This window comes from Thunnus maccoyii, chromosome 18 (assembly GCF_910596095.1).
Source record: "Thunnus maccoyii chromosome 18, fThuMac1.1, whole genome shotgun sequence".
NCBI classification, from domain to species: domain Eukaryota; kingdom Metazoa; phylum Chordata; class Actinopteri; order Scombriformes; family Scombridae; genus Thunnus; species Thunnus maccoyii.
Window position 1 is genome coordinate 8,131,050 of NC_056550.1, and position 19,725 is coordinate 8,150,774.

At 40.4% G+C, this 19,725-nt stretch overlaps 1 protein-coding gene across 5 annotated transcripts in view; it reads left to right on the top strand.

Annotated features, from left to right (window-relative positions):
• The window catches only part of LOC121883972 (meiosis inhibitor protein 1), a 61,089-nt gene that overhangs the window by 39,096 nt on the left and 2,268 nt on the right, over window positions 1–19,725 (top strand). For 3 of the 5 annotated variants that reach the window (XM_042392426.1, XM_042392425.1, XM_042392427.1), the window contains 11 exons: window positions 231–416; window positions 612–740; window positions 1,215–1,398; window positions 5,342–5,455; window positions 6,360–6,470; window positions 8,491–8,702; window positions 9,030–9,114; window positions 10,551–10,735; window positions 14,019–14,100; window positions 14,594–14,700; window positions 14,941–15,072. In XM_042392426.1, the coding sequence (XP_042248360.1) occupies window positions 231–416; window positions 612–740; window positions 1,215–1,398; window positions 5,342–5,455; window positions 6,360–6,470; window positions 8,491–8,702; window positions 9,030–9,114; window positions 10,551–10,735; window positions 14,019–14,100; window positions 14,594–14,700; window positions 14,941–15,072 (1,527 nt within the window). Of the gene's footprint in view, window positions 1–230; window positions 417–611; window positions 741–1,214; window positions 1,399–5,341; window positions 5,456–6,359; window positions 6,471–8,490; window positions 8,703–9,029; window positions 9,115–10,550; window positions 10,736–14,018; window positions 14,101–14,593; window positions 14,701–14,940; window positions 15,073–19,725 lie in introns of those variants that run through there. The other 2 variants (XM_042392428.1, XM_042392429.1) reach the window with 2 other exon arrangements.

Here is a 19,725-nt window from a genome sequence, read left to right on the forward strand (position 1 = left end):
AGTACTTAGTAGTATACATCTTGTGTTGACTGTGAATAAAAATAAGCAATAGATTACAGGAGACTCCCTGCTGTGACTGAGGGCTTTGCCTCAGTGGGGTTTATAACCAGTCTCACGTTTGTGTTGTGAGGGAATTTTCTTTCTAACTGCAAGCTTTTTAACTTGTGTCTATATTCTCGTCTCAAAGAAAGCACTTTGGCTTTTTCAATCTTTTTTTCAACCTACTCAAGGCTTCTTTGAACTGCATCAGCAAGGCACTCTCCTCGTGCCAAAGCTTCTCTTCACTCTACATTCACCATCCTGCACTCCTCCACTTCATCTGCCGCTATAAGGAGCTAGCAGAGAAATGCGGGCCCCTGGTCTTGGAACTTTGGTTGACAAAGCAAGCGCAGGACACAGATGCAGAGCTGACTATGGTGAGAGGACAATTGTTTAATTTCTGTCGCAGATTTACATGAATTAGTTGATGAATAATTGTGCTGATTTGACTAAACACATTTGTATTCGTTTCACTGATTAATTCTACTTTGAACTTTCACAAATTAAAATTAGTATGGACAATTAAAATTTTAAATGACAAAAAAATGGTTGTATTTCATCCCTGGGCACAGGCAGGACAACAGGATAAGAGAGAGAAGAGAGAAAGCTGTGAAGAGATGCATGAACAGAAGCCAGATGCAGAAATCATGGAGCTACTGACTCTGTTAGAGAAATATCCAACTGTCATACTGACGCTCCTGGTGAGAAGCAGAGACCACAAACAGGAACTTGGATTTAAGAAGTTGTGCTGCATTGTTTAACACCCACGTAGAACCATTTGTTAAGCCTGAAACAGAAATGAGACTTAGCACTACGCAGTGTTTCACTGCCCTCTCTGGTTGAAAGACTCTGTTTCACCTATGAACAGACGTGCTATTGGCTGTGGGCAGAATGGGCACGATTGAATCTGTAACCACACCCAACAGTGATGTCATTAGGCCCTGGAGTACACCTGTACATCACTGCAGCAAGGTGTGAAGTTAAACCACTGAAGGCCAGCAAAAACAAGAATTTCAGGGGATGTTAAGTTACTCTTTGACCTGCATTGAGTACCTGTTTGGCTTTGGCATTAGGACAATACGGGAAGTGTCAGTTTCACAAAAGATATTCTAAATGAATCTGTATTAAAACTTGTGTCTGTCTTTCTGTTTGACTGTCTGTCTGTATGACTGTAGGACATGGTTTGCACCAGGGAGACTTCCCTGGCAGAACGAGCACTGGAGGTGCTGGAAGTGTTCTTGCGTGGTCAAAGAGACTATGAGGCAGATTTGTGTACCGATCTTAGGACAGCCCTGCTCCAGGCACTACAGAGGCTCAGCGTGGAGAACATGGGTCATGGACAGGGACACACCTCACAGGGTAAGTGTTAGAGGGTGTGGCGATGCTTATCCAGCGGTGTACTGCTAGCTTGGTACCGAGAATGAGTGTGTCCTCAGTGGTTCGCTGCCTGCCAGCTCAGAGCAGGTCGAAAGCTCAGCGCACTAGTATTTCATAATATTTTGATCACTATTTTGTGAAGGCACACTCATATAAAATTCTCTAAAATCACACAAACCATTTCATTCAATTAGTTATATATTTAAATTACAACACAGGTAGATGTGTAGCTGTGATAAATTGTTTTGGTTGAATTTTATAGTGGTGTTCCTGGAAATAAAAGCGTGTTATTTTAAAACTGTATTTGTGGATCATTACTTGTAAGATTACATTACATTCAACTTCAAAAAGAGACTCTTATCTACTCTTTATATTTGAAACTCTGCACATCCCAGATAACAATAAATTTCTCTGAGGAAAACTCTCCAAATTGTCAGTTGCACAGTAACACGGCCACCTATAATGTATAATAATGTATTCTTTCTGATCCCACCTTGTAGCCAAGTGTGCTACAGGTGCATCTGGCAAGCACGACCATGAAATTACCAAAAGTGCATTTGGCACATTGGGCACGGCAAAGTTGACTGTGAGTCGTATGTCCTGCTGAGCCCCTTAAACTCACAAAAACATACACACCATATAACCATTTGACATGATGGTCAGTTATATCTCATTAAAGCATAGAAACAGTTTAGAAAGACTGAGGCAAATGTTTTTTTTACTTTGAAAGGGATAGTGCATATTAATAACATTTCTGAAAATATGCCAGAGTTAGCCAGAAAGGCTCATTTTCATCTGTAGTCCCTGGGCAGGCAAATAGTTGAAAAGCACAAATGTTACGAATACAAGCATTGAAAATACAATCAACAATACAAGCAGGGAAAAAATGCAGATACAAACAGAGTCTGTTTCTGTTTACTGTCTTGCCTTCACTTTTTATGATGCAGTAGACATTGTTTTGTTTTCTGACTGGGTGCCTTCAGTCATGCATATTAAAACTTTGTGTAGCAAATGAAGGCTTTTGATAAAATTGTCTCTTTCCTGTTCAATACAAGCTCATACACAGAATAGACACATACACACAAGGTGAGATGTAATAGAACAAAGCCTGACAGTCCTTTTTTTTTTCTGCGCACAGCAAACACTAAAGGAGTTACTTAATTAAATCTCAGCTTTATATACAGCCAGCAGCAACAGCAATACCTGGGCTATCTGGTCTCAGATGCCCATTTTTTTCATATTGACTAAAAAAGTTCTTAGATTTGATTAAAAAAAAGTATTTTTTTATTGAATGTCTCTCCACAGACCTTCCACTACACAGTATAAATCACACATTTGATGAGACCAAGACAATACAAGAACAAACTGTACACATCAATTCACCAGATTACTTTGGAGACCAGAAATGCATGAGGCTCATTGTTCAAAAATGTGACATCTAAGTTTCAGTCAATTCCATTTTTATCTTCCATGTTGTCTTAACACAAACTGTTGATTAAATGAAATCTTGAATAAACTTAATAAAAAGACTAAATCTAGTTCAACATTCAGTACCAGGTTTTATTGCTTGACAGTTTTTTACAGTTTGGTTTGTGGTAGTGGTATTTCTGTGCATCGTTGGCAGTTGAGAAGTATCACATGTCTGAGCAATATGCTGTGACGATGAGCACAATGTATGTGGGATGCATTTCAAATTGAGAGAAATTGGTACAAACATTTAAAAAAAAATTGTCAGTGAAACTTGCAAATCTTGTTTTGATGGTATACCAAAAGTATGCATGTAGCCTAAAACTTTCAGATATTGGTAATTCATTCATTGAAATGTGTGTTAGTGTGTGTGTCTGTGAATTCTTTAAAATCCTCCGTGACTTTAAGAAACTCCGCAAACTTGATTTAAGTAGATCAACAAATTATGTTGGAAATTTAAATAATGATATGAAAATAACAATCAGTATACACAGTAAAACATCTATAAAGCACTTTGCATGGATTAATTGGTCTATTTGGCAGGAAGTGCTTATGCAACATAATGGAAAGCACTCAGTTTAATTATTCACACATACTGGATCATTTGTAAGAATACCTGTGTGGATTTATGTTTGTTGGACTGTTCTCTCTGGCAGCATTTTCTCTCTAATGGTTCTAACAGTTCACATTGCACTCCTGATGAAGACCTTAAATGTGGATTGATCACGGTCACATGAAGAGAAAGTGGAATTCTTTACTTATACAGTAATGAATAGTTGTTCAGTCTCTACAACTGTTTTTTTTTTTATATCAAAAGCAAAATGCTTCTAAATCAAACCTGAAATACTATTACCAGTATGATAGTTTTGCATTATGGTTAGTTTATATGTAGAAAGTGATCAGATGTTTTTAAATTGGATTGAAATGCTAAAACAATTCCCAGAACACTGACTGTCCCTTCTGATTAATGTTTGAAGTGAAGAATCATTAATCCTCTGTTAAAAGGAATCTTTCCAGCATCTTTTGTCAGTATAGAAGATGGGAAATGAGATACCAGTTGGTCTAGATGACTATATGATTGTGTATGATCCTGTATGATTTAATTTCAACAGACACTGGGGTGAAGAAAACTCCAAACTCAAACTAAATTTCAGTATTCAGATAGCATAAACTAAGAAAAGCCCTAAACATCTCTTCTCGTAGAAAATGATCCAATGAATTAGTCTTCTTTGAGTCATTAATTTGACAACAGTTTAGACAATTAAGTAAAACAATATTACAATGTGATGTCATCACGATACAAGTTCACTGAGAGCTAATTAATCTAGAATAAGTAGCAGTTCCTAAATGTTAATTGAAAAGCTTAAAGGGAGATGAGGGTGAAACCAAGACAGAAAATATAAAGTTTAAAAGATTAATCCATATGTGAAGATCCTCTAAATGCTGAGATTAAGTATTTTCAGTATTGGTTTGATTGGTATTTTAATGTTGGTTTAATTCTTGTGAAATCAGATGCAGTCCTGTCCAAATCAGGTTGAGCATGAGCACTTCCAGGTTTCATAGGTTCAATTCCCAGACATGCTGTGCATCACGTGCATACATATCTGGTGCTATAATGTGCTTTTGGCAGAGGTGTCTGGCAGATGATATTATTATATCTGTAACTTTGACCAGGTTAATGAGCACAGCTGAAGGGTACAACACCAGTGTGCCAGCTGAGGATTCAAAAACTGTTGCTGTGGTTAGCCTCTGCAAGCTCTGCTCATCCCTGGGCCTGTAGGGATTACAGACTGTTATCCCTCCACGTGTTCCAGTTCAGCCCACTGTAATTTGCATTAATATATACTTTATATTAGCCCCTAATGCTGAGGCATCCCGAGGGGAGTTATTTTAATGTTATGCACTACAGCAGTGAAAGGATATGTAGATGACTGCTCTGCCTGATCTTCCTCCAGTCTCTTTCCTGTTTGAGTACTTTCTCTCCTTTCATCTCTCTCTTCACACTCCCTCTCTCCTTTTTCTCTCTGTCTGTTTCACCCTTAACCCCCCCCCCCCCCCCCCGGATCCAGACCCAGCGTACTGTTATTTAACATGTGCATGATAGTTTCTTCTCGATGATCACTGTGTGCTCCAGCCCCACAAGTCACTGCAAGATACTGTCACTTGTTTTTAGAAATTCCTTATTGCTGTTTGAACAGTGTCAGTTTGAACAATGTCCTGTATTTTGGCTTTGTTGAAACTACTTTGGGGACTTTGAGTTTCAGACTAAATAATGAGATGAGGTGAAATGCTAATTCAGGATGAGTGTCAGTCAGTCTCTTACCCGCACCACTCCCTCCTCTATCTCTTATTTAAATTTATCTCTTTCCCTCACAGCACTTTCAAGATGTCCATAGTTTTATATATATATATATCTGTTTGTCTCATCGTGCCTTCTTTCTTTCTCTCTTTGTTGCAGTGAACTCACTCCCTCTGGTGCTCAAGCTGCTTTGTGTGATGCAGGCCAGTGACCCGCCTTCTTCTTCCTCCTACAGCAAGATGGACGGGATGCACTTCACGCTGCTCTACCACGGTGAGGTGAAAAGGTGCTGCTGACAGGTCATACTGAGCGTAACTCCCCTCCTCAAAGCCCTCATCTGTTATCATACACACACACAGACACACAGTTCCTGTACATGCTTTACATTATTCTGCATAATCAAACACGCACCCTTCATTAGAGACAATTAATTAATACAACACTTGATACATTACAGACAAAAACACGTTCATTTCTTCGCAATAATGCATACAAACTGCTTAAACATTCATCAGTATGTTCCTCACTCACACAGGCACTAACATGCTACATTGCAGACACATAATCATGCAGTAACTGTACTCGATAATATCTTGACATCTTTCTATTCACACATAATCTGCTGTGCTGCTGACTTTATCTCACCTCCATCCACATTCACCTGTATTCCCTCCTAAGCCTTGCTCATGTTTTATTTGATATCACCATCATCGACCTATAGAAGCACTCGCTGCTGATCCGATGATGAAAATGCTGTTCAGACATTTACCAGACATGTCTGACAAATTAAAACTCTAAGCCTATTATGATAAAAAAAGAAATTTTACTCTTTGCCTTGATGTCAACACCCTTCATCCCTCTGTGACTCACCAGTTAGGTTTTGGTCTTTTTACTGCATTAGTGGAACCTCATTCTGTGTTGTGAGTTATATTTCCCAGCTGTTCATTCTTGCCATTTTCACCGGCAGATCAGATTAATTCAGTCTTTACCGACCACTGGGAGACATGACGTGACAGGCAGTAAATGGTGAAGCGTTTTACATTTTATCTGTCTGTCACATTGTGTCTTAATGTCTCCCCCGAATAATGAAATCAAATGAGAGCACTGCAGATAAAACGTTAGAAAGAGAAGTGCTGTCAGACTTGAATGTGTGTCTGTGTGTCTGTGTGTGTGTCAGTGAATAATATAACAGGAAGGTTGAAGCCTACCAACACAGAGAGTCTGCTGCGTGCCCTCAGCTACCTGTACTGCTGCCTGAGCCTGTCCCCTGCACACTGCACTGACAGAGGTTAGACACACTTTCTTGCTCTGTTACTCTCTCTCTATCTCCTCACGAGTTTTCTTAGTCTGTCCATGTCCCTACGTTGCATCTTTTACACACTCTCTGCCTCCTCCTTTCAGTACATTTCTATTGCTCTCTCTCCCTCTGCCCTGTTTTGACAAGTTACAAGCATGTTGTATTGAGACCCAGAAGAAATAATAAGCATAAAAGCTGACACCTGCTGTACATCTTAACATAATAGTACACAGACTAGCTCAGTCCTGAGCATTCTCTTAGACACTTGTACACACTCGTTATGCTGTCAACCGTGAGAGCTTCTCAGACATGTGCACAAAAGCACACGCAGGCTCTCAGGGTTGTGTTGTCACCTTGATGCATCTAGAAAATATCTGCAACACACAGACGAAACCACACAAACATACACACACCCACACAGTAATATGGTCAGCACACTAGGTTTTATACACAGTAATACACACTCATGTCCACTGCCACATTGCTAGAAAGATGGAAGTTTGTTATTTTTTGTGCAGATACTAAAAAATAAGATGGAATAGGAATCTATCTAATGTGGGTTCCTAAATGTTTTATTAGACATCTTTGTTCTAGAGAAAACAAAAAATATCATTTCTGAATCTCACAAAGGCAAAATGAGAATAAATGAAATAGCTCCACTGAATAAATAGGATATATGATGGAATAATTTACAGGATTAATCAAGATGTGTTACATTGTTTCTTACTAAAGACATAAATGATTTGACATGGTTATTGGCATTGATTTTATCACAAGCTAAATAATTTACCTGGACAAGCTTCAAAGAAGAACCTCAGCAGAGGTCAGCAAAGAGCTGGTGTGTTGTTAATGAGGTGAGACCAGTGGATAGAGAGCATGGATACCATTGGGGAGCAAAGCCAGTTATGCCCATAGCATTTCTGCTTCTGCTGCACACTACCTCCATTCACCATCTGCTTCTTCATCAATAGTAGCGAGTTTACAGATGCTAGTTGCTTCAGCCTCAGGCTAGGTGGTATTTCAGCTGATGCTAAGGAGGACAAGAATAGAAACACATTCCTCTGTAAAGAGCAGATTATAGCTTTAGACAATATGTAATTATACTCTTTGTAGTACTTGACCAGCATGGCTCCCTACATACTGTATATAATCCCAATATTATGCAAATGATTTCCACTTGTTTTCTGTTCATTTCTGCTGATGCAACAATCTGATTCATAAGTCAAGCCACTTCTCACTTGATTTATTACCCCAGTAAACAGTTTCCTAATGAATTTATGGTCTCAATCACTAGTTTCTAGTCTCCTTCAATACAGCATGATATTCATTTAGTAAAATATGTTCCCATTTAATTTAGATTTGACAATAAAGCAGGGTATGCTTCAGGGTGTGGCTACATTGTGATTAAGTTGTTACCACAGCGACAACATTGGTTAGGTAATGTAAACGTGCCCAGATTCACAGAGTATAAGCATTGCTATCGCTATTTCAGTGTTTTCAGTTCATGAAAGTTAATTATAACATTTTGGTCACCTAAAAAGTCCTTTGTAGCATTTGGTTGTACTGAAAGACCCTCCTTCTGGTAAGTACATTTGGTTTTAATGGTTTAATGGCAGCTAGCATTAGGATCAGCTACATCCTCTCGTCCAAATATGCTCACTTCTCATCACTTCTGGCTCCAAAAATACAAGATGGCGACAGTCAGAATGCCAAACTCGAGGCTTCAAAACACGAGTCCTCAAACCAATGGGTGACGTCACCATGGCCACATCCATTATTTTTTATACAGTCTATGGTTTGAGCACTTGAATGTTGGCCTGTTTGTGTTCATGTGATTGTGCCTGAATGCGTGTCATTTTAAATTTAACAAGTTATTAAGTTACAAACAAGTTATAAAGTCCTTACAGGTGCTGCACAAAGTGAAAGTCTGTGTGGATGTGTTTGTTGTAACACACACACACAAGTGCAGAACCCATCAAAGTGTGATGACATAGCGCCTTCTCCTCCCCAGCTGTCTCCATGCTGCTCTCCAACAGTGGACTAATGGACCAGCTGCAGAAAGTCCTCTCCTCCTCCTCCTCCTCCTCCTCCTCCTCCCCCCCCTCCTCCACCTCCTCCACTCCATCCCCCTCTTCGTCAGCTGGTCTCCCTTCAGCCCTGTTATGCTGCAGCCATCTACTCCTGTCCTCCCTCATTACGTTGCAGCATGTTCACTCCGCTCAGGTACACACTAACAGCCCAGCTTTGCTCTTATCGCAACTTCAGGATATAGCTTCCCCCAGTCAAGGGCAAGACACAGAATATACAGTAAAAAAACTGCATAGATTCTGATGTGGGCGCAGAATACAAAACAACAATTGGATTCATTTGATACAAATCAATGTAAGGCTGTGGTATTGAACAATGCTCTTTCTTCTCTGCTCTCTGCTTGCACTGCAGGGATAATACATTCTTACTTGCAATGAGCCTTTCGGGCCAAATCGTGTTATTCTTGTGATTCTCCCCTCTCTCCCTTGTTCTCTCTCTCTCTCCCTTTCTCTGTTATTTAAGGTCCATAAGAGCATCAGTTGGAGGTTGGACACAGCTCTGCAGCAACTCCTTGTTCATAAAAGAAACACAGACAATCTCTTGCTGGGTAACAAACTTGGAATTGTTTGAATTGAAAATTATTTTTTGAAAGAGTTCTTCCCTTGCAGACAGCAGATGCCAAAACAGTTTATCAGCAATGTAAGTCTTATAGCACGTGTGTCTAACCTAAGAATACTGAAGGGATTTTCAGGTGCTTTTCCAGGATCTTATGTATTTGTACACATCTTGTGTTTCCTTTTTTCCCCCTTTTTGTTCTGTGCATCCTCTTAATCTCTTCTCAGTTTCAACGTTGCTCTAATTTTGTGCTACTCTGTTTTACTCCGTCCAGCTCAATTACAGACAAACCAGAGGGTGTGTAGAAACTAGATCCATGTCAGTAGGGTTTGGCTTTGATTTGGACAAGTTCAGAAATCCTTGACCGATGCAGCAACTGTTCATATACTGTTCAAATCTCAGAAAAGACTAATGAGGTCCCCCTCCATATGGTTTACTTGTAGTCTTTACAGGTAAAGTGTCTGTCAGTTTTTACCCTCAGTGCAGGTAACCAAACCCTGGCCTGCATTCCACACACTTTCATTATATTAAGTGGTCCACATCCCGCTGCACCACTTGGAGACAGATCATCCCTGCTGCTCCGGTGTCTCTGTGTGTCAGCTGGATAAGTGGCCTGTCAGGGTCGTTGTGATGTATTGGCGCCCTCCCTCTGCCCCCCTCTGTCTCTCTCTCTCTCTCTCTCTCTCTCTCTCTCTCTCTCTCTCTCTCTCTCTCTGTCTCTCTCTCTGTCTTCACTCCTTCACTCACTCTGCCTCCTTTCTCTCTTTCTGTCTCCCAGTTTTTTTTTATCTCCCTAATGCTTCTCATTCTACCCTTCTTTTTCCATCTATCCATCCCTCTCTCCCCATCTCTGTGCTCTGTCTCTTCTACCGCCACTAATTGAGTCCTCCCTCCCCCAGAGAGCTCTAATCACGGTGTACATGGCATAAGTGCAGTTCAAATGGCTGGCAGCTCTCAGTTTGGAACCCACAGTTTTTGCAGTCATTTTGGCCATGTCTCTCACTTTATCTCCATCACTACTTTGGTCTCTCAGTCTTGCTGACCTTCCTTTAACCCTGTCTCTCACTGCCTCACGCACTCTCTACACCGTGCACTGACATCTTTAACTTCTTGCCCTCCGTTTCTGTCACATATCAATTCAAAAATTGCCCTCAATTTCTTCCAACTGTTACTCTCACTCTCGTCTGCGCTTCTATTCCCACAGCTACCTGCTTTTACAATCTATTTCAAACTTCCTGTTCTGTATGCTCTCACTCACTCCTTTCTGTTCTACCATGAACCCGTTTCTCCTGTGGCTTGGCCCTCCACATTTGTTTGCCTTCTCGTTGTCCTCTTGCTCCTTTGTATTTAAACATGCCATCTCTTCCCTTTCCAGCCGTTCACCAATCCTCCTCTCCTCCCTCTCTCTCTTTCACTTTCTCTTTCCAGTCAGCTATCTGAGGTTCCTGCAAGCTTTACTTGATGTTGACCTGGCATCAACAGTGGTGTGTGTGAGCACTGGTCCTGGCTTGGTCGGACCGAGACCCCTGGCGGTCGAAGATGGCGCTTTGTACCCACTTGGCTCCAGAGGGGCCCGATGCCTCTCAACTGCTCTCAGTGGACTTCTTTTACAGGTTGTAGCACTTGGGGAGGATTGAGTATATGTGTAATATGTGTGTGTTCTCTCTTAAGCACTATATGGATTTTACATCAACAGATGAATGTGAGTCTGCTGCAGGGAATACCATTACAACATTACATTTCCCACATTTCTTGTTTGTGGAAGGCAGAAATAACAGAGAACATCTGAATTCTGTGTTGTAATGAAAGGTGGAGAGTTACCAAATTTATTGTTTTTCAACAAGTGATGGTCAGCAAGTTACCTCTTCTAGTGTTATAGGAAGACTGCAGCTGTGTTTCTTGTCATTTTTTTGTCCGTTTCAATCATCAAAGTAAACATTTAAAAGTAAAGCATTGCCTCTAATGATGGCTCAGTGAATAGAGGTACATAATGACTAAAAGAAAATGCACACCTGATCAAGCTGACTCACAGGTAAACATCCTAGGAAGGAGAAAAGAGCTCCACACTCACTCCGATACAGTCTTTTTTATTTGTAAGTCTATGAATCCCTGCTTTCTTCAGGATCCTAATAAATGCAATATGAATAAAAATATGTGCAAAAATGTTGATTCTTAGAATTAAAGATAAAAAGATTGCATCAGAGTTATCAGAGTGTGCATCTGTCCTCAAACAGAGATACATATTCATGTGCTTCCACGGCAGTGGGCTTAAATCCTGATATGATGATGCCATCCCTTCTCTTTCTTTACTTTCATTCCAGCCTATATTCTGCAGCAGAGATAACATAAAGATAATCTTTATAATCTTTACAGAATGACATTGAACTGCCTTTCACAAACAAGGTTCTGTAGAAAATGAGATTTCAATTGATTTAGCAGTTAGCATAATGGAATGCCACACATAGCCAGTACAATCACAGATATCTCCAAAACTTTATTACATGTCGCTGATGTATTGACTTTTGTGGCTTATTACAAAAGCGGCACACTCGTGCCCCTTGAGCAATCATTTTAGGTTAAATGGGTGGAGCACTACTTCTCCTCAGCAGCAGCCAGCTCGGAGCTAAAACCAACATGCTCCAAAATATGAGTAATCCAAGATTTTCTTCAGACATCTACTGTGCACTGAATGACAACATAATGTTGACACTTACACCGGCCTTTGATTTTATTGTTGTTTCAACCTGGTAATTTTATATTGTTTATTTTTCAAAGCAGTGCTCGAGCATCACAATACACAGGCAAAGAAATAATATGCTTTATCACAACCAGGTACACTGGCCACTACCTTTACCGCCACCAGTTAATGGCCATGTCTGAACAGCTGCACACTAAAAGTGCATTTTTGCTGTAAGACTGAGGCTAAGGTATTGTGAATCAATGAATCACAAAGCTTGCAGGGGTTATGAGTAGCTGCAGTGTGAGTGGTTGTAATTTATTTTGATTGTATCAATAAAACGGCAGTAAGAGACATCTCGAATGCAGCTCACTTCTCAAGACTCATTGTCCATTAAACAGACATGAGTTCAAATTGAATACAGAAGCACTTCATGGGCAAATTGTGATACAAGACATACTGATGAAGAATGAACACTAGAACTTGGTTTATTAAAGAAAAGGTCTGTACGGAGACATGAAAATATTTAAACTGAAGTGGAAGCAGTGAGAGTGGAAGACAGTGACAAACATGTTTTCTTTAGACACGTGCAGTCGTATTCATGATGAAGGATTTCCTCACAAATTGCCGTCTAAAACTGCAAATTGTATTTGTGTTGATATTTTTTTCTACTGGTGCTGGTTATTTTGACTGACGAGGATAAGCAACTAGAAAACGGTTGGAAATGGATCTTCAGTATACAACAGTTTAGATGAGCAAGCAATTCTTGAATTAGCAGATTCTCAGAGGTCATGCAGACAGACATGGGTTACAGCTAAATGAGCTGTGCTGCCGCAGTATCACAGTCGCAACTCGTTAAACCTTTATAGTCAAGACAGAAACAAATATGTTGTGCTGATGTCCTTAAGTGTCATCCTTGCCAGCAGTAAGAGGTAATTAAAATGATGTTTGAACTAGAGAAGTATCAAGGTGTTGTGGGAGTTCGTGTGGAAGCCTGCTATGTATTTTACTGGGTCAGTACAAAACCTGGAAAAATCTCCAGCTGATGAAGCATAATACTACGAGCACATGTTGGTTTTGATTCATAATTTTAAAAAAACATGATGTGAAACTCATCTCTCCCAGTTCGCTGGCCAATATATTGTATATTAATGATATATCAAATAAGATACATTGCAGATTTAAAGTGAGATTAAAAGTCAGTCCCTCAAAAACGTATATGTTCGCAAAAGATTTCTATTTTTGAGTTTGACAACCTAAAAAAAAAAACTGAGTAAAATAAGCAAACTTTGGGATAATTAGGTATCATGCCTGTTGTATTTCTTTTTTATCCTGTGCTGCAGTGTCAGCCTCTGGTTCCACACCAGTGGCATTTCCTCTCTGTGGAAGAAGACTGTATAGTGCTGAGCTGAGCTTCAGCTTCTATGGTTCAGTGCTCTGTAGTCTGCTGTTCAGCAGCTGATATGAGTAACAGTTCCCTATTCCCCTCCTCTCCTCTGTTTTGCTCTCTTTTCCTCTTGATGCTCTGGTTTCGTGGAAAGAGGAAACACTGCAGCTCAACAGTGCCTCTCCTCTCTTCTTTTCTTGACTCTGCTCTCCTCTTTCTCATTCCCCCCTCTCCCCACTTTCTGTCCCTCACTGTTTCTTTTAACCTCTCCTTTCATCTTCGTCTCCCCATCTGCCCTTTCCTTATTTGTCCCTTCCCTTACCCCTACCTACTTTACCTCCCTCACTCTCTCATCCCCTCCCATTCTTGCTATTGACTCTTTTCTTCTTTATCTCCTCCTCTCCGCCTCAGGATCAGGGTGTAACTCTCCACTGTCGTCTATATATCCGTCTGGCCTACTTCAGTATTTTTGGACACTACATAGTGCTCACTGCCAGCACCGCCACTGTGGGAGAGACATTTATTATTAAACCCTCACTCAGTCGCTCTCTCCGGTGTTCCCTTGTTCTCCCTTTTGTTTCTGGCTGCATCTCTGTCCATTGGTGAGCATGTGTCTGGGTGTGAATGCGTGTGTTGTCCATGTCTTTTTCCTGTACATCTGTTGCTGTGTTTGTGTCCTTTCTCTGTCAGTCACTGCACATAGGCACATGTCAAATTCCTGCGGCTCCCATGACTTGCAATGATATGACATTTTAGAGATGCAAGATGTTATTTTCTTCTTTGTTTTTCCTAAACTCGACTTCTCTCACATGTCATGTCTCTTTCTCCTCAGAAGCACGAGCTGTTGCTCAGAGCCTCAGTCAACTGTCTAAGCTCCCTGCTGGGCTTCCTTCAGAGGAGGAGTCCCGCTACAGGTAACAAACAGAGAGACAGTTTGTGAATGAGTGTGAATGTGTGCATGACAGAGAGAAAAACAGAACATTTACAAGTGTATGCATGAGAGAGGTTTTTACGTATATATGTTTGAGAGAGAGAGAGTAAAAAAGAATATCTGTGTGCTTGAGAGCACATGTGACTTTGTAGATGGATGTGTGAGAGTATATACTGTATGTGTGTGTATTTGTGTTAGTGTGCATGTGTGACTCATGATTCTTTTATATTGTCACTGTCTTCAACACTGTAGTATGCATGTTTTGTTTTTACAAATTTCATTACAAAATTCTAGCTGTATGTATTGATATTGTAGTTTTGGCACATTTTCAGACATTAACTAATTTCAGTAATTGTACCTGCAGGTAAAGAGTGATATTAAACTGAATTGATTTGAATTAGGCATCCTGACTTGTCATTTCACTCCCTCTGGGATTGAGGTGTGTGTTTTTGTGTGTTTTTGTGTGTGCGTGTTAGCCAAGTATGTGGTTTGTCAGCCATGGACTCGATTCCTCCTCCACTGCCTGTTCAACTCAGGAGAGAGCTGCCTCCTGCACCCTGCCATTCTCAAACTCATCACACTTGTGAGATGTTACACACATATACCAACCACACACCACTCAAATGAAGTATAATTTATGGGGCCTGATTCTGAGCAGTTATAAATATTTTATATAAAAAGTATCAAAAGTTAATGTAGGTGATAAAAACATTTTGTTCCACACTACAAGTGGTAGAAGTACTTGGATCAAATAGGTAATGAGTAGATCTGTGCGTTCGCATGTGTACATATATCCATGTGTCTGCGTTTGTGTCCTCTGCAGCTCATGCAGCACAACAGTACGGCCGTACTGTGGGAGACTGACCTACTCCAGGTGATGGAGGCGGTGGAGAGGAGGGGGGTGAAGGAGCTCAGCCAGGAAGCAGCACAGGCCCTCAGGCTGCTCCTCACACAGGTACACCTGTCCATGGTGTGCACATGTGCACACACACACGCAATTAATGTGGGGGCACACTTTGAGAACATTTGAATGGATTCACACAATACACCTTAAATATATCCTGGTACTCATGAATATCTACATTCCTTGAATGAGAGAATTAGAAGTGGTATCAGGTTCATGCAAAATTCAGTATCAGTCGAATTCATGCAGTGTTTATATTACTTTAACATTTTTATTTATTTGCTGTGAAGAACAGCAAGGGCAGAAAAACATAGAGACAGCAGGGAAAATGTTGACAGGAAAGACCCAGTTTGTTTATGCAAATAAAATACCAGTGTTTTGCACAACGGCACTGCAGCAGCAAAATGCCGGTTTTCAGTAATAGCTTCAGTGTGGGACTACATCATACTTCACATTGTGGTGACAGGTAAAAGGTTAACTGAGGGTTCTAGTTTAACGTTCCAACGCAAAGTGTAAGATCAAAGGTCACCAGTTAGTTTTGCTCCACGCCTGTTTACTGGGGCTTGTGGTCTGTTGTCTGGAGGTAATGTTTCTGCATCTGCAAACACGCGCTGGCTAACCTTCCTGTTTGGCACCTGCCTCAGACAGATCTCACATTAGCAGCGTTGCCATTTGCCTGACTGCAACCTGCTCCCACCCTTGTAATTGTATCATTGATTGTCAACCCCAGCTGTTAGTTGTAAATACCCCTCAGTGTCCAGCATTGTTGATCATGTTGGCTGTAATGACTTCATCTGTGTTGGTCAGAGAAACTAGAGACTGAATTTAAATCCTCATTAACATCCCAATTGAAACAGGCAAGCAGTATATTTTTATCTCAGCTACTCGCTGCTCTCTGTTTTGAGTCCATAGACTTCAGCTGCATCTATCTATTACATGTTTGGCAGAGGGGACACTGTTGTGCTCTTATCATATCATATGCAGGTGGAGAAATTCTTGCATGAGAAAACATCAGCTTTTACCTTGAACCTACACTCTGCTCCACAAAGATCTGAAATGTTGTAGGCCAACTAAAAGAACTTAACAATTACCTCAATTATTTCAACTAATTACTGATCCTAGGGCAAATTTACAAAGGCTCAACAAAGTCTTCAAATTGAAGCCTCTGGTATGTTTGATTATGGAATCTGTGATTAGTGACTGATGGTTAGATAGACTGATAGCATTAGAACTACAAAATTGAATAAATCACAGCTCCTAGTAGCTAACAAATGATTCAGGAAAAACAAAAGTTGATCTGTATCATAGTAATATTTACTTCTGATGTTGATATGGCCTTAGTGCATGTCTCAAGGTCCATTCTTTCTGTTTTAAACAAGTGCAAACTAAATAGTTCAAATTAAATGGGACCCAACCCACTGGTTAGCATGTAGGCGTTCATTTTGTCATGGAGTAAATGCAGAACTGCAGTCAGCGCTGCCAAGTAGCCGGTCACAAACATACCAAAGTATCATCCAAATTGCATTCAAACATCACAAAAATACCAATATTTGGTAGCAACATTTGGAAAACAAAGCCCTCGAGGTTTTCACTTTCTCAGTGGTGTATTGAGATATATGTGTTGTGGAGTTAAGTTCATTTCAAAAGTTCAAAAATACAAAAGGCAGTACAGTTTACTGTGAAGCCTCACCAGCATATAATAATTTATACTGTAACAGTGGAATATTGTTGTATTGAATTCAGAAATGTCGAACCACTCTACCAAAAGTGCAAACAGAAAAGATTTTAAAAATGTAAATAAATAATTTTGTCCCACAAATCATGAGGTCAGTTGTGCAGAATAACTGATCAAAACAACTGCGACTAACTGTGATTTACTCCACTCAGTTGTGATCACATCAACTACAGAATGTGGCACAAGCTCCTTTATATAGTAGTCGCCAAATCACGCAAATTATCTTCAGAAGAAATGTGGCATTGTATAAATTGGCTTCAAACGGGTGAAATTTGCTTCAAACTAGTTCTCTGTGAAAAATCAGTTTCAACATAATCTGAAGATGATGAACTGTGTCCTTGTCGTTACCCTTGTTAGCTTTGGAGAAAAGGCATAAAGCCCATCTGGGTTTTCTTTAAAACATTATAAAACCCAGAAGGAAAAACAGCCACATCAGATTGCTCAGCTTGACTTTGGCGTCATATATAGGACCAAAAACGCTTTTAGTATTCTGAAAGTAGCTCAGATTCGGAGGAGTGACAGAATGATGGCGCACATTGCGGCTCCCAGTGCAGTGTGTGCCAGAGAATCATGAACTGTGTGAATACGTGCGTATGCGTCTGTCTGTTTACTTGTGTGAGTGTGTGCGTACATGTGCAGTGTGTATGTATCTGTGTGTTTGTGGAGGCATCGAGGCAGTTTAGGGGAGGCAGGGTTCAATGTGACAGACACACTTCTCCTAACAGTCTCCAGACAGTACAGGTTTTCTCCCCTGTCATCTCGTCTGCTCCAATCAGTCACACATGCACACACACACACAGACACACACACACACACACACACACTTGCACACATTAAACTTCACACTTTTCATAGGTTTTGTTGATCTGCCTTCACACTGCAGTGAAACCTCAGTTCATGAGGAAGTTCTCTGTACATTTGTCATCAATTTGGTATCATATCACTGTCTTGCTTCCTCCCCCATGAGTCCTGACTCAACTGTTTCTGTGTGTGTATGAAAGTGTGTATGAAAGTGTGTATGCACATACTGTGAGCACACATGCATCATTTGCTTTTGCAGCTTTGCCCCATGGCTATTTCTGGTCTTACCCTGCCTCTTTATACATTTGCTTGAGCTTGTCTTCCTGTCTCTAACACTATATGCATATCCATGAGTCAGTGGACAGCAGTAAGAGGGTGAAGCTGCTGCACTGTGTGCTGCATGCTTAGCCACAGTAGCTTGTCATATCAGAGCTGGCCTTAGGGAGAGTTCCTTTACATAATTTCGAATGCTTGCAGACTTCTAATAACTTCTCCCAAACTAAAGGGAGAATTCTTCATTCTTGTGTTGTTAAAGTTTCATTTTTTATTTATTTTTTTGGTTTCTACCAACCATACTGTATACAGGCAGTTATCGTAGTTCATTTTTTTATTTTATCTGTTGGTGCAGCCCTGTTGATGTCAAATCAATATGGGTGAGCATGGACGCTGTGGGAGTCCAGCTGAGCACTTTGACTGATCTCCACAGCCCTGAAGTATTGAAGTAGACATTATTCATTCTGTCTGAACCCGCTGTCTTCACCATCAATTCTAAACGCTACCTTTGCAGTCTAACTTAAAATCCACACAAGTCCAGACAAAAAGTTACAATAAGTCTTTCATCCCTGCAGCTTTTCAACTTACTCACTTACTGCAGTGGTGCAGAGAATGATAATTATTATCATCATAAGGAAGTTGATGGTAATTTGGTGACGATATAAAGGATCTTGTTGCTTTTAGAACAATAGTTGTACTGCTGTCATTTATGACAATATTGTGTTAATGTGGTTGTAATTCTGTAACATTGTTTCAAAGGGTTACACAGTAATTCTTTTGCCCTTTTATCTGATGTCCTTAATATAATGTTTTTATTATTACAGTGGAAACCACTTATTGTGATCATGCTTACAGTGAACAACCTCTTATATGGATCAAATATAACTGACTCGGGACAGAATCATTCCTATACAAATGCTGTTTCAATAATTTGCTTATAGTAATCAATGGTCCACTGACAGTGTTCATTTTTGTGTCTTTTCATACATGAAAACATATGGAAAAAAACAGTACTACTACAGTAATTCTATTTTCTTTTAACCTGACTCCCATAGTGCATGTATAATGTGTATTTAGTGGCTGCAGCATTATCAGGCGTTGCGGTGCACCTCCGCAGGGTTGTGTGGAGGTGCAGGGTGTGGGTGTTTTATTTGTAACTGCTGTGAAACAATCAGAAAATAATGTTTTATTCCTCTCATTCACCAGCTTTCTCGCTGCCACTGCTCGCTCTCCTCATCCACTCTCTAGCTCGCTCAACCACTGCTCGCCCCCACGCCCCCACCCCCTCGTCTTTTTTTAAAATGAGTCAAGAAGCCGTCAGCAAAGCCTAACTTTACGTTTAACATTATCAAATGAAGATAAATGTCCTCCCCTCTTCCCAGTAATGTTTCTGTCTTCCCTCATGGCAGGATTGTACAGCTTTAGGTTGCGTTTCTCCAAAAGTTGATTCTGGTTTAACTCTATCGCCACGGCGTCTCTGCGGCCCCCACCCCCGCAGCCTCAACACACAACCCGTCTGCTTTGGGCTGGGAGGCTGGTGCTGCGTGCATATTGAAACCATGACAGGGAAAAAGTCATTGTCTCTCAATGAAAAACATCTCCTTGAAGCTTATGACAAACTGCCAAAAACGAGCCAATGAGATGCAGCAGTGACACAACAAGCGTTTGAAACAGCTGTTCTGTATTTTGAAACAGTCAATAAAATTCAATAAATAGCAAAGCTCCCCGTTTCATTACTTTATCTTCATGTAATAAATATACAAATGTTAATTAGATGGTAATCTGCATGAGAAATTAAGAAAAAAAAACGGCTATAATAATCATCAGCTTATAGTGATCAATTTAACCCAGTTGGATGTGATCACTATAAGCGGTTTCTACTGTACTATTTTCAT